This window comes from Choloepus didactylus, chromosome 17 (assembly GCF_015220235.1).
Source record: "Choloepus didactylus isolate mChoDid1 chromosome 17, mChoDid1.pri, whole genome shotgun sequence".
Lineage (NCBI taxonomy): Eukaryota > Metazoa > Chordata > Mammalia > Pilosa > Megalonychidae > Choloepus > Choloepus didactylus.
The window spans coordinates 37417984-37439906 of record NC_051323.1 but is presented as its reverse complement, the minus strand read 5'-3'; the positions used below and the strand labels follow the sequence as shown (position 1 = coordinate 37439906).

The window sequence follows — 21923 nt, the reverse complement described above, 5'->3', positions numbered from 1 at the left end:
GACATAAGACAGACACATAAAGGCAAATATTGCAGGGTCTCACTGATATGAACTAATTCTAATATGTAAACTCGCAGACATGAAATATAAGTTACCAGGATACAGAATGAGGCTAAAGAATGGGGAGTGGTTGCTTATTATGAGCAGAGTGTTCATCTAGGGTGAACTTAAATATTTGGAAATGGACAGGGGTGATGTTCGCATGTAATGAGAATAGCTAACAGTGCTAAAAGGTGTGCGAAGGTGGTGGAAAGGGTAAGCTCAGAGTCACGCATGTCACCAGAAGGAAAGTTGGAGATTAAAAGATGGGAATGTATAAAACAGTGAATCTTGTGGTGGACAATGTCCATGATTAACTATACAAATATTAGAAATCTCTCTCTCAAACTAGAACAAATGTATGTCACTATAACTAGAGGTTAATAATAGAGAGGCATGTAGGGAAAAAATATATACCTATTGCAAACTATATACTACAGTTAGTAGTATTTTAACATTCTTTGATCAACAGTAACAAATGTACTATACCAAAACTATGAATTAATAATGGAGGAGGGGTATGGTTAGGGGTACGGGAGGATGTGAGTTTCCTTTTTTTTTGTCTTTGTTTCTTTTCTGGAGTAGTGAAAATGTTCTAAAAATTGAAAAAAAAAAATTGTGTTGATGGATGCACAGCTGTATGGTGGTACTGTGGGCAATTGATTGTACACTTTGGATCTCTGGATAGTTGTATGGGATCTGAACAATCTCAATAAAAAAATTAAAACAAACAAACAAATGCTGGATACATTCTGAAAACAAAACAAAACAAAACAAAAATAGATGGGGGTGATGAATGCGTAACTATATGATGGACCAGTTGATTGTACACCATGGTTGATTGTATGGTATATGAATATATTTCAATAAAACTGAATTTAATTAAAAAAAAAAAAAGAATTATATTATACTGTTTAGCCCCCAAAGTATTTTTCCTCTTGTCTGGGATTGGCCAATACTGAAAACCATCCCTCTTCCTAAGAAATATGCTGAAAGAAAGGTTTTGATGAATCTTCCTAGATCACGTAGATACGGACGTTGTGGTGACGTGGTAATGAGAGCTATTGTAGATTGATGCTACCATTGACTGAATGCGTACTGCATGTCAGCCACACTTCCAAGTACTTTACTTGCTTATTTTCAGTTAGTCATTACAGATTACAGATTTTACAGATGAGGAAACTAAGTCACAGGGATAGATGTTAAGAAACTTGTTCAGAATCATATGTTTAGTAAATGGCGGAGATGGGATTTCAATCACACAGTACGTCTGCTGCTCCAACATTCCACTGGTTTCAGAGCTGTAGTAAAACAAGGGCGGGGAACAGATAAACCTGGGGGTAACCATAGCAACCAAAGAAAGAAACCTGAAGAATTGTTGACATACCTAGCTCATTGTATAATCTTCTACACCAATTTTCCTCTTTCCACTCATAATCTATTTATTTATTTATTTAGCTATTGGTACTATTGAAACACAAGCAAACTATCCAAACAATCTACCCTAAAATTAACAGGAAAAAAAATTCTGTATTTCCACTTAAATGGCACTGGTTGGTCACTTGGTACACAGGGAGGCCCTGTTTTAAAGACCTGGTCTTTTGTCGCCATCTTCAGGAGGAGATGCAAAAATCTCCTTTATTTATCTTGTACTGTCCATTTTAGCACCTCCGTGATTCAACCAAAGATTATATACACAGAGATAAAAACAGAATTAAAAAACAAATTTCTTAATCTATGTCTTCTTTTGCCAGACTGCTATGACAAACACCACACAACGGATTAGTTTAAACAACGGGAATTTATTGCCTCACAGTTTTGAACCTAGAAGTCCAAAATCAAGATACTGGCAAGGCTTGCTTTCTCCCCCAAATTTGTAGCATTCTGATGCTGGCTGCCAGCCACCCTTGGGGGTTCTTGGCTTTTACCATTGTCTCCAGGAACATGGGGATATCCTTTCCTTTCTTGCTTCTGTGACTTCCACGTTCTCTTTATAATGTCTCCAGTAATCCAGATTAAGGCCCACCTCATTCAGTTGGGCCACAACTTTAACATCTTCAAGAGGTCCTAATTACAATGGGTTCACACCCATAGGAATGCAGATTAATTTTAAGAGTATGTGTAGTTAGGGGTACATAATTCAATCAACTACAATGCACTTTTTAGCAGCCCATTCTTTGAAGAGAGTCTAAAAACCAGACTATGATTTAGAGAAAGAAGAGTTATATGAAAAGTTGGTTCTTATTTTTTTTTGAAGAAAAGTTTGGTGTCTTCATCAAGGTCTTTTGAACTATTTCTTTGTAAAATACACTCGTAAGCTGGTCCTTGCTTTCTAAAGGTTTATATTCAAAAAGGAGAAGGCAATTGCATCATTTCTTTCTAAGGTTCTTTCTGTTGGCATGAAAGCTCCCCCACCCCAACCCATCCCCGCTTCCTGCAATCCTTAACTTTGAGGTGTGGCGAGGGATTAGCTGTGTTGGAGTTACCTCTTTGAGGGCTGAGACCCTCTCTAACTTGCTCACTGCATTATCCTAGCACCCAGCAGGGGTTCTGGCCCATTTTAGGTACTCTAATAAACACTTCTCAAGTGAATGTTTCCCTTCTTATGTTCCATTGCAAATCAACTTTTACTATATAATTTTGCAGATAACCTAGATTAAACTAAAAATTCTGGTCAGGCCAAGCCAGTTTTTTTTTTTTTTTTTTTTTAATCAATGACTGAAATAAGCTTCTCCAAGGCAAGCCAGCTTCCAGCATTCAAAAAAAAAAAGCCTCTTTCTCTTCACAGGGTTTAAAATTCGACTATGAACAACTCACCTTATAAGCATTACTCTTTTAAGAATCTATTAAATTGTTCATCCTTTGTAGGAAAATTAACATCTTGAGTGCTATGAACTATACATTTATCTGGGATAAGGACAGTGATCTCTTCAAGAGCATTATAATGGTTGTGAAAGGTGATTGGTTGGAATGCGCTAAGAAAATATTAGGATTCTTATTCATGGCATCTTTAAAATGTCTTTGTTGTGTATATGATTTATAAGGTATATAATTTATAAATACAGTAGTAGATATATAAAATTTATTGTTATGCATTTACACATACAGTAGTGTAGTCACTCAAAAATTTTATTAATAAATTTGAAGACCACTGTTAAAACATGGACTTTGGAGTCAAACCTAAGCTTGAAGTCCAGCTCCACCATTTACAGGCTGGGGGGCCTTGGACAAATTCTTTAATCTCTTTAAGCTTTTATTTCCTCTTTCATAAAATGGGGGATAGTGTTACTTTTGCAAGGTGGTGGTGAGAATTGAAAGAGTTGTCTGTGAAGTGGTTAGCCTTGGGCCTCTTAACTGCTCAGTCAATAGGGCTGGCTTCCTGGGTGTGGGCACTGGAGGAGTAGCACGGGGTCCCATGCAGAGAAGAGCCCCATGAATTATGTAACTGGTCTTGGTAAAGGGCAGGTCTCACTGTTGGCCTAGCTAAATTTGCCATCCAAATGTTCTTAGCTCAGTTATCTGAAGGTTTGTACTCTTTGGTCCACATCACTATTCAGGGCTGGAGGATGAGCACAGCTTTTTTTTTTAATGAAATTGTTTTTTATTCAACTATAATTCACATACCATAAAATTCACATTTGAAAGTGTACAATTCAGTTGACAAGTATATTCAGAGGGTTAGCACAGTCTTTTTTAAAGACCATAGATTGGAGTGAAAAGCCCTCATTCTAACTTGTTTCCACCACTTGTCAAAGTCAAGAGTTTGGCTTCATCTTCAATAATAGAATCTTTGAAAATCCTATTTACAAATAAGTGCACATCCACAGGACCAGGGGTTAGGACTTGAGTATGTCTTTGTGGGGGACATGAGTCAATCCATAATAGTACTATTATTCCCATTTTACAGATGAGGAAACTGAGGCTCAGAGAGATTAGGTAACCTGCCCCAGGCCACAAGACTATGTAGCAGAGGAAGGAGTACAATTTAGGCAGATTGGCCCAGAGTCTTGGCTTCTGAGCTCTAAGGACCCCACACCCCCCCCCCCAGCGCTACTCCATGATACTTTCTGTGTAGCATTATTAATCCCTCCCCACAGCAGTACTCAGGTATTAACTGTCTGAATATACAGTCAATAAAGTAGTTGTTATGAACACCCTTCATTCTTGGTAACTAACTTATCCTCCTTTAGTAGTAAAATTAAGGTATCTCTAAGATAGCTTCCAGCTCCAGAATCCTATGATTCCTTGGTAGAGATTATTACAACTCCCCCTTCAGTGTCAGCTTGAACAATGTTCCAGAAAATATACCTGAGGGCAGTCCCACATTATTAACTATCGGTATAGGAACGCACCCAATAGTGAGACTGCTGCACATCTTTTAAAGTTTTGAAATACAGATTAACACCTTCTATAGGAAACTGATTGTTCACAGGAGAAACTTCATTATCTAAAAAAGGAGTAAAATTTGGAGGAAATGTAGTGCAGCTTAGTGTAATAGGAAATTTAATATATGTAGAAGGGCTTACCACAAATTGTCTAAAATGGTAATAATGCAAATAAGGTATTTCTTGGTATAGATTTTAGAGAAGGTACATTAATTAGCCTACAGGGTCCCCTGGAGGGAAATGTAATGAAGTCAGAGTCATCCAAATCTAACACTAAATGCTACTCCTAGTAAGTCGATCTAAAACACATATTGAAAGTATATCATAAGTTATTAATTGTATAAATAATTTTTGACATTCTGTCTTTGAAATTAGAGATCTCAGACAAGTGTTTCAACAGAGGCTTTATTAGAAAGGAACAGTATGACTGAATTATTACTGGGAGAAAAAATAAAGGATTATTACTGGGGCTAATGACTAGACTAAGAAATTTCTATCAAATAATTTGCTGATGTTGAAGATGTCTGTACATTGCAAGTTGGTCTTCAGGTAAAATAGACTACACTGTCATAGTTTGTTAAATTTGAGAGACAAACTCTTTCTGGGTTATCTAGGAATGGCTTTTTAGAATAGGTCCTTTTAAAGCATGGACTAAAGAGACCTTTTCTCACTCATCTCACCTGGTTCTTTTATGTTCCCTCCACTGGTTCTTTTATGTTCTCTCCACTGAATAGAGAATACAGAGGAACCCCATCTTCAATAAAAGTCATGGCAACTTTTCATTGATTTGATCTTCCCTTGGACTGTAGTGCCCAGACAGAGCCTCTTTATCCTTTGTTGCAAATAATGTTTGAAAAGTAGTGGGGAAAAAATCCAACAAACTTTTAAAAGAAAAGTTGTTATCTCCACGAATGACTGATACATACATGCCCATTCACTTTAACCACAGCATTTTATATCTTCTAACATGATTCATATAGTTTACTCAAAATGTATAATATCCATATAAAACCATTAAACCCAGGATAAGTTCTGCATGATAGATTAAAACCATGAACTTTAAAAATCCATCTTTTCTTCTATGAGTAACAAATCATTTCTGCTCCAAAAGTGACAGACATTTCAGGAACCAAATAGTTAGAAATGATCAGTATGTATGATAGACAGGAAATCAACATATAATAACCAAGTAAAATGTGTCAAACATTGCTTTTACTTTTAAGCTTTGAGGTATAATTTACATACCATACAACTTACTCATTTAAAGTGTACAATTCAGTGGTTTTTAGTATATTCAGAGTTGTGTAATCACAGTACAATCTAACTTTAAAATATTTGCATCATCCTCCTCAGAAAAACCCACTACCCCCCACTTACCCACCCCCAGACCTAGGTAACCAATAATCTGTCTCTTTAGAGTTGCCCATTCTGAATATTCCATTTGGAAATGGTATCTTATAGTACGTGGTCTTCTTTCACCTATACTAATGGTTTTCAAGGTTCTATATTGTAGCATGTATTAGAACCTCATTTCATTATATGGATATGCCCATTTTATTTATCCATTAATCAGTTAATAGACATTTGGGTTCTTATGAATATTGTTTCTATGAACATTCATGCACAAGTTTTGCATGGATATGTGTTATTTTATTGAGTTTATCCCTTGAAATGGAATTACTAGGTCTTATGGTAACTGTTTAACTTTTTGAGGAATTGCCAGATTGTTTTCAAAGCAGCTGCACTATTTTACATTCCCACCAGCAATATATGAGTGTTCCAATATTTCCACATCTTTGACAATACTCATGTCTTTTTGATCATAGCCATCCTAAGTGGATAAGAAATGGCATCTAATTGTAGTTTTAACTTACATTTCCCTAATGGCTAATGATGTTGAGCATCTTCTCATGCGCTGTTTTTGTTAAGTCTTTTTCTTGATTAAAAATGTGAACGCTAACCTCATTAGCTGATAGCTGGTGAAATATCATTGTCAATGTTTAATATTTCATTGGTCTCTCAGACATAGTGCTAGTGGAGTGAAGGTTTTAAGTGCTAGCTCCAAACAAACTAGTTAGCTTTGTACAGGGAAAATTATGGTTAAACAGCTGCACTTATGTGCCCTAACTCTGATGATCTAGCAGACTCTTAATCTTGGCCTGGGTGTGGATGGATCAACCAAAGGGTATATCTTAATGACTACAAATACCATTTCAATAAAATATAATTTATTATCAATAGATATTTTTAAGAGCAATGACTTAGTGTTTTAATAAAAATGGTATATGCTCATTTCAAACATTTTGAACTATCAAAAAGATACAAAGGAGAAAACAACAAATCTTCCCAAATCTCACTGCTCCAGAGACAACAAGGTTGGCTTTTGGTGAACTATACTACAACATCTCTGTGCATAGATACAGTTGGATGCATAGATAGAAAGATTAAGTGAACAGAATTTTATGAATGGGACACTACACTCACTTAAGAAAAAAATAAAAAGTCTCAACTAATTTTACTTCATTAAAAAAAACTGAAATGAAACTGAAGAATGAATGAACTGGAGATAATTTGCTTCTACATTAAATTGATTCAGTGCTCACCTTCCATCTCTTTATCATGACTTCTAGCAGAAACTTCTGGTCAACTCCAACAATACTTTAACCTTTCTTAGTAAAACAAACTCCTGATTTTAAATGTACACATTGCCTACAGGTTATAACATACAATCCCAGTTTCCCTTGCAGCTAGATGCATACCGGTAACTAGGTCCTGGCCAATGGAATGTAAGCAAAATTGTATGAAATTTACAGATAATATTCTTAAAGGGAAGAGGTATGCCAGTCTTCTCCCTGTTAGCCAGAATGCAAATGTAATCACTGACGTTTGAGCAGTCATCTTAAGACCATGAAGTGGCAGATGTGTGGTGAATGTACTATAGCAACAGGATAGAATTCTGGGTATCTGACAATTTCTTGAAGCTGCTTTACAAGGCCTGAACTGCCTACCTCCAGACACTTTATGTGAGAGAGAAATTTCTGCCTTCTTTAAACCTTGATTATTTGGGGTCTGTAAGTCATTTGCAGTTAAACTTCATTATAACTGTCACAACTTCTGTAAAATGACCTTATGTTCTTCAATGTTTGAGAATGCCTGCCTTTTGTGTTTATACTTGAACCTCATTTTAGCCGTATTACTTCTGATGTTATACTTTTCTCCCACTCAGAACTTATAGACACAGCTTCATTTTCTTCTGGAATGAAGGTTGAATGCAGAGGACTAAGCCCAGCCTGATTTCCACATCCACCTTTCATTTTTGGTACTCTCTAGATCCCTGGAAAACTTTCCCCAGTCTTTTTATAATGAAAAATATTAATCTTCCAGGAAGAGTTGAAAAATACCTACATCCAGGAATTCCTAATAATTTGCCTTATTTGCTTTCTCTCTCCCTGTGTATTTGTTGTGTGTATACATTTCTTCCTGAATCATTCGAAGGTATGTTGCAGATATGTTTTAGTTTTAAATAACTCAAAATGCATTTCTAAGAATAAGATTTTCTCCAATGTAGAGTATTATCACACCTAAGAAATTTAACAGTAATTCCCTAGTATCCAGTCCATATTCAAATTTCTCCAATTCTTTCCCCTCCCCACCGTTGTCTTTTGTATCCATTGAAAAACAGCCTGTTAGGGTTCACACATTGCATTGGTTGCTATATCTCTTCATTCTCTTTTAACCAGGAATAACCTACCTTTTTATTGTATTTTTTGTTGTTTCATTATTTAATTTTTGACAACAGACCAGTTGTGTTGCATATTGTCCTACCTTCTGGCTTTACCTGATTGTTTATTTGTGGTGTCAATTAATTTGTTTGCCTATCCCATCATTTTCTGTGAATTGAAAGATGGTTCTAAAGCTTTGACTAGACCCAGGTTAGAATTATTTGGCAAAAATTATTTCACATTGCATCATATCAGGAGGTTTTTCTGCTACTAAGTGATATTAAATATGATAATTTGATTGAGATGATGAACTTCAGATGTTTCCCTTTAAAGTTACATAATATGTGGAGTGTTTGGCATTATGGGGGTATCTTTCAATCTAATCATTTTAGTATATATTGATGATCCTTGGCTGAATCAATTACTTTGAGAAGACTTTCTAATTCTATCATTCTTTCAACATTCATTAGCATTTTTAGGCAAAATAGCTTTCCCTCATCAACTGTGATACACTTCAGTTCCTCCAAAAAGGGAGGGTAAATTCTTAAATATTTTGCTTTAATTATTAATTGGCTGAGGAGTTGGTGTAATAGCTCCTGCTAAAACTGGCAAATGATTTAAAAGATATTATCCTTGAAGTTGAATAATTTAGCCAGGATATGCCTCAATGGAGAGACTATCAAATTTGTTTTCTGGTATATGGTGTATCCCTTTAATGTGCAGATTCAGTTCTTTATTATCTCTATTTTTATTTCTTTCTGTTCCATTTGTTGGCTTCTCTGATGTAGTTATCCATATGTTGGGTTAGCTTTGTTCTCTATCAACATCATCATCTCTGTCTTTTTCTTCTGTATCCCTTGTGATAATTTCCAGTGTTCCCTTCAAGCTGGCAATTTGATTTCCAGTTTTTTCTATTCTGTTTCAAAGTTATACATTAGAGTTCTGTGTTTATATTTTTGAATTATTTACTTAGCTTGTATTTTATGTTATTTTTATCATCCGTCTGCAACCTCTTGATATTATGAATTCATATTGTAACAAAATTCTTTGGTAGATAATCTGTTTCTTTGACCTAAATTTTCTTCCAGGCTGGGTTCTTCATCTAACTTTTGCATATAATCGTTCAGGATTTTGTTTTGCTTTTGTTATGCCCTTTTTTTTTTTCTCTTTCTCATGTTTAATAGGAGCAGTAGATCATTTATCCTGATGCATTGTGTGTTCATTCTTCTTGATGTTCTTCCCATCTTCTCTGTGAATGAGTTGATCTTCTCAGAACTACTTTTGGTGGCTAGGTATTGTTTTTTTTTTTTTTTTTGGTCCACTTTTCTGTTGCCAAAGGTTTCTGGAGTAGGGAGAAGGGTGAACTTCTTGCAAGGGAGCAGGGCTTTTCTCTGCCTTGAGATCCCATGAAGTGTCCAGAGCCCTCTCCATGCAGCTAAAGATGTATGTCATTCCAATGGACTGGCTTATTTCAGGTCTGCACTGTGCTGTGATAATGGCAAGCCCTGGTGAAACTTTCTATTTCTGCTGAAAAGATCCAAGGTAAAAGCTAGGGTCTCCTTCTCTCAAAGTACTTACCTCACTTTCCGTCATCACAGTAATCTGTTTACTTAAGGATTTCTTTAAGCAGAGACATCACACATACGCCTGGACGACCTCCATGTCTTTGTGAGAAATAACATTTTATCAAGGTTAAATGACTGCTATTTTGGGTTTTCCAGTCATTCACAGATGAATCTAAATCTACCGTCTAATTTGCCATCATTATTCTTAGTAGTTAAAAACACCAACTCTGATGTTGATCTCTTGGTGTATAACCTGATTGGTCTCTGGAATATTGGGTATCTGTGTGACACCTGCAACTCAGAGCTAGAGCTTGGCAGATATGAATGTCAGTATTAACGCATACAGCAACTGTTAAGAAAAAGCTGAAAAAGAGCCCAGACTTCAATTAGAGATATGAATGAAGCAGATCTTGTTAAGACTAGGGCAAATTGGATCAAACGGTAAAGGTTGAAACTGACTGTGTGTTAAAACTTCCACTTCCACGTGAGACCAAGCGAAGAAATGTTTATTTGGTGTAGGATCTATATTTTCTAAACAATATTACTTCTACAGTCAGTTTGTTCAAACACCACAATTACGTGGAACTTTGAATAGGAAGTGAGATATGGTAGGTCTGTATAAGTTATAATGAAATAGCAACACATCCCAAAGTAATTTGGGCAGAGAATAAAAATATATATTCGGGGCCCCCTGGAGGAGCTGGGGGAGGATGCGGAGGTGTCGGACTTCCTCACCTGGATTGTTGCTGATGTTCTCACACACATTGGGGACTGAAGGCTTGACATGCTAAGCCCTCTGTCTTGGGGCTTGCCCTTATGAAGCTTGTTGCTGCAAAGGAGAGGGTAAACCTGCTTATAATTGTGCCTAAGAATCTCCCTGAGTGCCTCTTTCTTGCTCAGATGTGGCCCTCTCTCTCTTAGCCACCTTGACAGGTGATCTCACTGCCCTCCCCACTACGTGGGACCTGACTCCCAGGGGTATAAATCTCCCTGGCAACACAGGATATGGCTCCCAGGGATGAATCTGGACCCAGCATCGTGGGATTGAGAACCTCTTCTTGACCAAAAGGGGGATGCGAAATGAAACGAAATAAAGCTTCAGTGGCTGAGAGATTTCAAATGGAGTCGAGAGGTCACTCTGGGGGACATTCTTATGCACTATATAGATAACACTTAAGTTTTAATGTATTGGAATAGCTAGAAGTAAATACCTGAAACTACCAAACTCCAACCCAGTAGCCTTGACTCTTGAAGACGATTGTGTAACAACGTAGATTATAAGGGGTGACAGTGTGATTGTGAAAACCTTGTGAATCGCATTCCCTTTAACCAGTGCATGGATGGATGAGTAGAAAAATGGGGACAAAAACTAAATGAAAATTAGGGTGGGATGGGGGGATGATTTGGGTGTTCTTTATCATTTTCTTTTATTCTTATTCTGATTCTTTCTGGTATAAGGAAAATGTTCAAAATAGATTGGGGTGTGTGCCAGTTCAGTGTATTATGTCCCCCAAAACGCCATATTCTTTGATGCAATCTTGTGGGCAGACATATTACTGGGGATTAAGTTGAAACATTTGGATTAGGTTGTTTCATGGAAATATGCCCCACCCAACTGTGGGTAATAACTCTGATTAGATGATTTCCATGGAGGTATGGCCCTGCCTATTCAGGGTGGGTCTGAATTAGTTCACTGGAGCACTATATAAGCTCAGACAAAAAGAGCGAGCTTTGCTATAGTCAAGAGGCACACTTTAAAGAATGCACTGGAACTGAGAGAGGAGCTTCAGCTTACAGAGACATTTTGGAGATGGCCTTTGAAAGCAGACTTTTACTCCGGAGAAGGAAGAGAGGACAAATGCCCCAAGAGCAACCAAGAGTGACATTTCTGAGGAGCTGAAGCCTAGAGAGGAACGTCCTGGGAGAAAGCCATTTTGAAACCAGAACTTGGAGCAGATGCCAGCCATGTGCCTTCCCAGCTAACAGGTTTTCCAGACACCATTGGCCATCCTCCATTGAAGGTACCTGATTGCTGATGACTTACCTGGCACACTTCATGGCCTTAAGACTGTAATTGTGTAACCAAATAAACCCCCTTTTATAAAAGCCAATCCATTTCTGGTGTTTTGCATTCCGGCAGCATTAGCAAACTAGAACAGCGTGATGAATGCACAACTATATGATGGCACTGTAAGCAGCTGATTGTACATCATGGATGACTGTATGGTATGTGAAAATATCTCAATAAAACTGAATTAAAAAAAAACAACAACAACTCTGGAGCCAGTATGCCTGAGCTCAAATCCAAACTCTGTCACTACTATGGTGCATCCTTGGGCAAGCTAATTAAACTTTTTCTTTGCCTTAGTTTTCTTATTTGTAAAATGAGATGAGTGGCTACTTCAAAGGATTATTGGAACGAAGATTAAATAATCCAATACATGCAAAGCATCATTAACAGTGCTTAAAACATAGTGGGCACTGTCAGTTTTACTCTTGTTTTACTAGATTGCTCATTTCCAAATGATATTCCCAAGCCTTATTTCACAGTATCTTCAAAGTAAAAAACAAAACAAAACAAAAACTCAGGTATAATTGTTATAAACTCCCATATAGTAATAATGCTTTACAAATTATTTTCCCATATGTATATTATTTTGCTTCATTCTCACAATTATCCTGTAAGATGAGTAATGTATTTTACTAAATGAAGAGACTAAGGATCCGAGGATTTAGTGATTTGCATGAGGATACTTGTGACAGAGCCAGACTTACTCCTCCAACTCTTTTTACTGAAGGTACAATCTGGTATAGCATAGTGGTCATTGGTTATGACATTAAAGATTATTTAGGAAATGAGCAAGTCATATTACATCCATTTCTGTTTGTCAACATACTTTTGCATTTTCTCTGGAATATGTCCCATCCTTTCTGGGCTCATGTCTTGACTATTAGTGTTTTTGTTAGTACCCTCTTCAAAAAAAAAAAAAAATTTCAATGGCTGTCCATTGATTTAAGAATATATCCAAACCTCTAGGGTCAGCTGTGTCCACAATCTAACCTTTCAGTTTCATCTCTCCCTTCTTATTTTGCATGAATTCTCTCTTGCACCAAACTGGGTTAGTTTATTCAGTTTTCTCCAAATCTGTGTTTTTCTGCATCTACCTTTTTGTTTATTCCATATAACCATCTTTAATGCACTTTCAACTTACCTTTACTTATCTCAGTTCTACCTATGTTACAAGTTTGTATTTCCTCCTGAAGTCTTTCCTGATTATAGCTAGAAAATCTCTTCTGAGTTCCTATACAGAATTTATTGCCTTTATAAATTCATTTGGCACTGTTTTATGCCATTACATTATTGGTAATCTATGTATTTGCTCATGTCTCAATTTTTTTCAGGCTGTGTTTTATTTTTGGTAGCATTCTTATTGTGCTTCCTTAGAAATTTTAGATTTTTATTTCCTTAAAAAGAGAAATGAGACCAATTCACACTTTCTGTGGTGATGTTCATGTGTCAACTTGGCCAGGTGATGGTGCCTAGTTGTCTGATCAAGAAAGCACTGGCCTAACCATTACTGCAAGGACATTTGTGGCTGGTTAATAAACCAGAAGGTTGATTTATTAAATCATCAGTCAATTGATTGCATCTGTGGCTGATTACAAAAAGAGTGTCTTCTGCAATGAGAGAATTCAATCAGCTGGATTTAATCCAATCATTTGAAGACTTTTAAGGGAGAAGAGAACCTTCACTTCTTCAGCCAGCCTTTCTTGGGGAGTTCATCGAAGACCTTCATCAGAGTTGCCAGCTCGGGAGTTGCCAGCTCACTGCCTGTCCTATGGAATTTGGACTCGTGCACCCCCAACAGTTGCAAGAGACACTTTTATAAAATCTCATATTTACAGATATCTCCTGTTGATTCTGCTTCCCTAGAGAACCCTAATACACCCTCTTTCATTAGTCTGTTGTTAGCACTGCTACCATATGCTCACACTTCCAAAATTCTGGAGGTGACCAGTCAGAAGTCTCTATTAAGGCTTGAGACACTTGAAGAATTGAATAAGCAATTACATTGGGTGGGGGGAGGAGAAGGGGTAGAAAGTAAAGGACTAATTCCAACCCTCCAGTCCATCAACCCTTTACAGCTTCTTAATCACTGGGATTTTGAAATCTCTTCCCAAAAGCCAGCTGTGGCCCCAATTTGAAAATACTGTAGGTTACCTCAGAAGGCAGTGGGATTCATAGTTCAAATCGGGCAGTTTTAGTAGAAATGTCACCGGCTTCTTCCTTACATCACCTCCTGTAAGGGCCAAGGTTAGTTGATAGTCGCGTGAGCACCTTCCCACTTGCAAAATCTGATTGTCCTTAAATACTCAAGTTCTCTAACTTAGGAGGCAGTACTCGGGAAGGAAAGCGGTAAGCGATGGTTCTTACTTAGGGCAGGGTGAGACCACATTCCCAGAAGCCAGTATAATGTTTTCCTACAGTTGACTGAAGTAGGAAACAAACTTGAAATTGAGTGATCCAAGTGAGGACGTCGACTATGGTACTCCTCAGGGCGCTGTTGCAAAAGAAATTCTCGGGATGGTCGGCAGAGAAAGTGTCAACTCTAACTCTACCGCCTTTCACCAAGACACTGGCATGCAGGCTGCCCGCCTCAGTCGCTAGGACACGCCCAGCGCTAGAAAGCGGTCGCCGGGGTGAGCCACCGCAGCCTCTGCCAACGCCCGTAACAGCTGATCTACGACCCCTTTGGCCAAGCGGGTTCCTGGGATTTGTGGTCCCGCTGTGCGCGCGCCTCACACAAGCGGGCCCGAAATGGACTACATTTCCCAGGATCCTCCAGGGACGGGGCAACCTGGGCGGAGAGAGGAAGGGGGAGGCCCCAGCCCTCTGGGGCGTCGCCGTTTCCAAGCGCCGCGGTCTCACCTAGTAACCAGACAACGCGATTCCCGAAAGCTGTGCTGGGGCCCCGCCCCTGGAGCCGGGGCTGGAGGAAGAACGTGTCTCCAGTGGCGCCCAAGCGAGGAAACATCCCCCGGTGCGGGAGGCGAGGAGGAGCCGGCAGGCAGAGGATTTCGCCCAGCGGTGGGAGACCCCGGACGCCCTCGCGGCGCCCGTTCGGAGCAGAGGTTGGAGGCGGCAAGAGCGACCTGCTCCGTGCGCGATGCTGGGACGGGGGTGGGAGGAGCTCGGGACATCGCCAGGACGTCAGTGCGCACAACCGGGGTGTCCCTGGGGTGGGCATTCCCTGGACCCGCGACGGCCGATGTCCGGGTTGTGAGGGTCTCGCTGTCCCCCAGTGTCCCGCGGGCCTCCCCTTCCCCACGATAGGCTTAAAGGCAGGACCCGCGAGGCGGCGGGATCCCTTAGCTAGTGCAAACCTTCCTTAGGAGAGGTACACGATTTTTGCCACTTGTTATTTAATTTCTTCCGGACTGGGAGCGTTTGTAGGTAGCGCGCTCTCTTCTCTCTCCAAATGCACTCGTGCCTCGTTTCCTCCGATTAAGAAAATCTTTTATGACACTTCCGATTAGAGTTGCTGATGAGCGAGAACCGCTAAGTTCTTTAAGGATTTCTTAAGGCAAAAATTTCTTAAAAGGATTTCTTTAAGGATGCCTTAAGGCAAAGAGAGGGTCCATGAAGGAGGAGGATATGAATTTTAAAAACATACCCGAAAACTAACGGAGCATCTAAAAACTAATGACTGTTGCATATTCGTCTTGGCTTTATGGGGAAACGGCAAATGTTCTTTCAAATCATAGCAGCAACCAATAGCCAGCAGCATTGGGGCATGTTTCATATCATTCATGAGATAGATCTGGAGGAGAACATGGGGAATGATTTAATTTTTAAAAATTGAATTTAGTTTGGGGACCATTTTCTTGGACAAGGTGACTTATGCAAAAATCTGTTTCTTTTTTCCTCTCTCTTGCATCCTGGATACAGACTGTCGGTTTCGGATCCAAGGACAGTGATGGCAAAGCTTATCCTGGTTCTCTGTAAAAGCAAAGCAGTCACAGAATAAATCCCGCTGCCTGCCGCGAAGCCCCTGCGCGCTGCAAACTTAAGTACGCGACCTGAGTAATCAGTGTTTGGATATGCAGATCCTTGATTTTAAAGGCGGGGTGACCCCCCCAAGAACCTCTCCCGGGGGCCGAAGCCCGCAGGTGCAGTGAGGCGTGCGCGCGCGCGGGTGCTGGCGCCCCCGAAGCCGCCTCGCCCGGAGAGAGGGAGACGGGGCGCCCGGCGGGGTCTGGCGGCCACGCACCGGCGGCGGCGGCGGCGGCGGATGATGGTGGCGGCTGGCGCGCGGGGCTGTGCTTGTGCGTCGTCGCGGAAATCAGCGCCGGGCGCTGCCCACTGAGCCCTTGCAGGTCCGCCGCAACCCGAGCCTTGGCGAGGACGGACGCGGCGCGCAGAGGGCCGCGGACCCGCGCGCGGGAGAGCGGGGAGGGGGCTAGTGGGGTCGGCTGATCATGGCGGATCGGACAGCTCCCGGCTGCCAGCTCCGGCTGGAGTGGGTGTACGGGTACCGCGGTCACCAGTGCCGCAACAACCTGTACTACACGGCCGGCAAGGAGGTGGTCTACTTTGTGGCCGGGGTCGGGGTGGTTTACAACACCCGTGAGCACAGTCAGAAATTCTTCCTGGGACACAACGACGACATTATCAGGTAAGGGGGTGGACTGGGGCAGAGGTGGGTGTGTTGGCTAGAAGGAGCGGGGGAAGAAGGATGACCAACTGGGCTTTCCCAGGTCAGATTCAGAAGCCCCATGGAATAAAGGATTCTCTTTGGACCGCGTGGAATTACAGAAGGACTGCTGATTCTGAGGCTAAGGGAGAATCAGGGTGACAGGTGGAAGTAGGGAAGAAGATGTTATTTAAAAGCCTCCCGGAAGGCTTTTAAATCTCTGAGGAGTGTAGTGTCCTGGTGCTTGTTTGTGTTCATTCCTGCTACAGATGGAAGGGTCCTGGGTAACTAACCAACACTTCTATGTTACCTCCCTTACTAGTAAATGTAGGACCAATAACCTGAACTGTGGTTATCATCTTTAAGAGGTTCCTAGTTGGTTCCTCTTAAAGGATTTAAAAAAAGAAAAACTCCAGAGGGAATTTTTGCTACAGGTAATTTGGAATCTTCATCCCAGATGTTTTGAAACTGGAAAATTTCTGCAGTGGGTGGGGAGTTTGTTCTCTAATATTTCGCTTGGCAGTGTTTTAATGCCAGAAAGCTTATTTATACATGAAATTGATGCTTCCACAACATCAAGGAGGTTGTAAAAGGCTGACAGCTGCTGTACCACAAAATCGTACCAGCTAGCCCACAGACCAACCAACATCTCTGGTTGTGGATGGCCAGGACTGGGAGAAGAACATAATTAGATGAGTAGCCATTTCAGAGACCCTCCTCATTAAACCAAAGTGGGGTTTATTTCTGTTCTTGGCCCTGTCCTCTCATCTATGGACCAGATGCATTTTCCTCCAGCCCTTCTCAGCTGCTTGTGTTACCAAACTCTGTGTGGTCCAGATAGCGTTTACTGGGAATCTCTTCCAGCCTTGGAGGTTAGGAAGATTTCCATGGTATGGGATCCTCCGCCCACAGAGAACATGACTTGCTGCGGGTAGACTACAACTGAAAGAGAACATGTTTTTACCTTCCAAACCTGTGTTTCATTGAAGTAGAACAACTTTCGTCATATTTCCAGAATATTGTTTTACTTTTGCTATTGGTTTGCCTTTTGCAAAGAAATAAATGATTAAATGGTGAAATGTCAGTGGTAACAATTTCTCAGTAGGGAGAATAATTTAAAACGCTGTTTTGGTTTTTTTTTTCCTTCTAGTGTTGTGCTTATATCCTAAAGTCTTTCTTTTCTGAGACCTAAAGTTGAAAATTTGTATTAAGGCAAAAAGTTAATATTTGAAAATACAGGAAGATGTATTTTTAAATCTTGACTTTTAGAAGATGACAATATTAAGTACTAGGAACTCTAGCATTCTCAGTATTTGAGGAACCAAAATGTAAAACTTTATTCATGTCACATGACAAAATAGCTTTTCTCCCCTCCCTGATCTGATAATGGTTGTGATTGGAGCATCTTTACCTAGTTCTCTCCTGGAGATTTTGCTTCTCTAACTGCCAGGCTGATTATTAAAGTACAAATGAGTGACAGTGACTCGTGAAGAGGTTAGATGTTTAAAAATTTAAACCCATTATGTTTTTGCTCTGCCGTAATGTTGTGCTTTCCATTACAACAGCAAAATAAGATGTAGTCCTTTGGGGGAAGGGAGAGTAGCAATTAAACAGAAAATTCCCCGCGGTTAATCAATAATAATGTGACAGTTCACTCAACTACTTTGAAGATTTGAAATCTTAATTCTTTCTCTAATAGGGAAAAAATAAATGCAGTGTTGAAACTGAAGGTGGGAAAAGGGTGGAGTTGCAGTAAACTGTTGTTATGACAGGCAGCTAGACCAGTGGGGATGTGATGATATTTGGCTTGAGTGGTTTAAAAAAACGCTCAAGATTTAAGAAAGGATGAATGAAGTTATTTGTGTACCTGGGTTTTCAGGGAGCCTCAACTGATGAAAAGAAACAAAAAAGATGGTTTAGCTTCTGGTCTATTTATTAAGGTAATTATCTCTTTATGCTGAGTAATGACAGTAGTAAGTCTGCCTTCAAAGAAAGGACTTTATTGCTGAATATTTGGTTGGGTCTGAATATGTAGAGGTGAGCAGAGTTCTTATTAATATCAATATATGTATTTGCACATAGGAATACAATAAAGTCCAATGGATTAAGAAACACAAGCCACAGTACTTTTTTAAATTTAGATCTGTAAAATTAGAATGTTTATGCTGTTAATTTGCTTTATTTTATAAATGTAAATGTCTTTTTCTGGTGGTGGCAGTGCTCAAAACTGCCATTTCTTTCAAAATTTTATTTTCAGAAATATATTAGATGTTTGCAATTAATACTGTAAAATGTAGGGAATCTTTATGCATTAACTGCATATGTGGGCAGAAAAATTGTACTGTTACTTTTATGAATTTCAACTCATTTTTTACATGTCCCGGCATACTACTGTTTTTCCACTTGAAATATTGAAGGTGTTCATTGAATGGGAAAGAAAGACTACAGTGGATTTTTTTGAATCATTAAGTTTTAAAACTTCTAACTCTTTATTCCATCAAATACTGTAATTATAGTAAGGAATCGTCCACTTGGTACTTAGCTTTTGCATTAGTTTGAAAGATATTTGTAATGCATATGTTTCCTACTGCTTTAATTTTTGTGTTGCTTTGCTTAGAATATTAACTAGAAAGCAGCCCAACAAAAATTGGTAACCCATACCATTTTATAAAGCCGTGTGATATTTAAGATCATGATGAACCTTAGTAATAAAGTAAGATTTGGCAGAGCTCATTAGGGCTCAGCATATGTGTCCTCCTGCTTTGACAGGCTATGTGTTAAAGTCAGATTTTTTAAAATGTTGGTATGTGAGGCATAGTGTGATTTATTGAATGTGGAGGCTTAGTTTTAGTCTCTTGAATGATTTCCCTTCAATACAAATAGCAGATAAGAGGATGATGCTGTATTTTAGTCTGAAAACACTGAAGGGACAAGTAAATATTTAAAGCAGTTTGCTATTGGTCTAACAGCCATGCTCAATTTCAGGTGGCAGAAATGGAGTAAATGAAAGAAGAGATTCTGGGCACATTGTGCTGTCACCTGCCTTCTTTTTATAGCCTCACTCTGGATTGCTATATTGTTTCTGACTAGTTCCCTGTCTCCATTTTCTTTTCTTTCTTAATTTTTGGCTCTCTATTGCAAGGGAGGTTTTCCTGCAGTCTGTTTTAGGGGAAAGAGCACTGACTTTGACCTTGCACACACTGGGGTAAGAACCCTACTCTGCCATTCACTGGAGGCATTTGAGTGAAAGACTTAACCTCTCAGGGCCTTGTTTATTTGTGAAATGGGGGTGACAATACCTAATTTGCAGAGTTGCAACTATTAAAAATAATGCATGTAAAGGGTGTGTAGAGCCTGGGGGGCTGGCCCTTGGCTGGTACTCAATAAATGTTCTTAGTGGTGGTAGTAGTAGTTTTAATAATAATAATAATAATGATAATAATAATAATAATAGTAATAATGGCAACAAAAATCAGTGATTACTCATTGCCCACAAGCTGAAGTCCAAACTCCACAGACTCCCATTCTCTTTGGCCCTTACCCACCTTTCTGCTCTTGTTTTCCCTTTTTAAAAAATCATGAATTATTTACTTCCCACTTGCCATGTAAGATGGCCCTGTTGTTTCCTACTTCATACTGGAGTGATTTATCTTCTCTCCCTCACTTCCCCATGGTATAGTGGAGGAGAGCATGGACTTTGGGGTCAAAAAGACCTGAGATTGAATCCAGATCTGCCACATACCAGCTGAATGACCTGGGCAAATTACCGAACCTCTCTGAGTCTCAGCTATATCATCAGTAAAACAACTTCTGATTTATAAAATGGGGGTTTAAAGGTATTTACCTTGTGGTTTGCTGTGGAGATTAGGTAAAAGATGCTCCACAGTATTTGATAAATAGTAAGTGCCCACCATAGAGGGCCTGTTTTTCCTACATCCTGCATAGCTCCATCTGCTTCTGTCTGACTGCTCCCATGGATACCTTTTACCATCCTCAGGGAAGGAGTGCCTTGCACTCCTAAAATTTTGCATCTTTGTGACCATTGCAGCTCATTTAATGCATATCATTTAGTGCTATTGTTTAATTCTGAGTATTTTCATTTCTAAGTGTACGTAACATCCTTGAGGTCAAGAATGAATCTTAACCTAACCAGAGATAACATTTCTGAGAGCTAAATGTTTGTTCAGATTTATTTCGTCCACCGTCTCAACAACCCCATGAGGTAGGTACTGTCAGCTCGAGTTTACTGGTGAGGAAACTGAGGCACAGAGAGGTTAAGGATCTTGCCCAAGGTCTCCAGGTGACTGACTAGCATGGGAATTGGAATCCAAGTTGGTCTGACTCCAAAGCTCCAAACTACTGCTTCACTGCTTTAAGGTCTCTTATTTTTCTCGGTCATTGTGGCCCCTACCATTGTGCCTTGTTCCGAATCAGAATTTAGTAAGCGTGTTGCTCTTTGTAACTGTGTTTATCATCTGTAGGTGTATAAATCCTGTGCTTTTTTCAAGAGTTTTGAAGCAGATTGCTTGAACTCAGTCTAGAAATGGAACCATGTTCAGAATCATTTTAGGAACATCACCAGCTTTGAAACAATGACCTGAAACATGTTTAATTAAAAAACAAATTTTTAAGACTCTAAACTGTGACATGGCTAAAATAATCTGATGCTGCAAGTACAACTGAACTTGAATTTGAAGGGGAGGTGTCTTACAGCTATGGTTGGGCCTAGAGTTTCAGGTAAGTAGGTTCACATGAAGGGCTGGAGATGTGACCGGTTTGAATAAGGGAAACATGGAAGTAATGAGGAAGAATCAAACCCATAGCGAATTGAGTGCCTGCTGTGTTCTGTACCAGAAACTTTATATATATGACATTTTATTGAAGTCTCCCTCTCCCAATCCTAAGAGATAGTCTTCTCATTTTACATGTGTGGCTCTGAGAGGGAAAGAGATTGAAGCCAAGTCACTCAGTGGGACCATCTCACTATTCCCTGGATCTCACTTACTCTGTTCATTGGCAAGGGCATAAAGCAAAAGGTTTTGATGGAATCTTATGGTCTGTTCATAAATGGTCTTATTATTAATAAACTATAGTCTATTTGCTGGTGATTTTTATTAATATTTATTTATTCTCCAAGTTGACTATATTTTATTCTTTCTCATTTGTTTATTCATCAGAAATTTATTTAACATCCACAATGTACCAGGTGCAGGGGTGAGGCAGTGAACATGACAAAGTTCCTGTGCCCTGAAAGCTTACATTCTGCTGGGGCAGGCCGACAACGAAAGGACAAGGAAACAGGATGAACACAGATTGTGATAAGTGCCAAGAAGGGAATAATCAGAGAGAGGAACTGGGTTGGGTGGGGGTGTGGAGGCTACTGTAAATAAGGTTTCCAGAGCAGCTCTCTGGGGAGATGACATTTAAGCTGAGACGTGAAGGATGAGAAGGGGCAGAGACAATGAAGATATGGGGGCAGAGGAGGTTATATGCAAAGACTCCAGGGAGGGAAAGAAC

General features: G+C 39.6%; 1 protein-coding gene across 4 annotated transcripts in view; it reads left to right on the top strand.

Annotated features, from left to right (window-relative positions):
• Positions 1–14662: 14662 nt before the first annotated feature.
• EML6 (EMAP like 6) overlaps positions 14663–21923 on the top strand; it is a 333322-nt gene continuing 326061 nt past the window's right edge. For 3 of the 4 annotated variants that reach the window (XM_037806998.1, XM_037806997.1, XM_037806996.1), the window contains exons 1-2: positions 14663–14844; positions 15662–16388. In XM_037806998.1, the coding sequence (XP_037662926.1) occupies positions 16192–16388 (197 nt within the window). In that variant the 5' untranslated portion in view covers positions 14663–14844; positions 15662–16191. Of the gene's footprint in view, positions 14845–15661; positions 16389–21923 lie in introns of those variants that run through there. The other variant, XM_037806999.1, reaches the window with a different exon arrangement.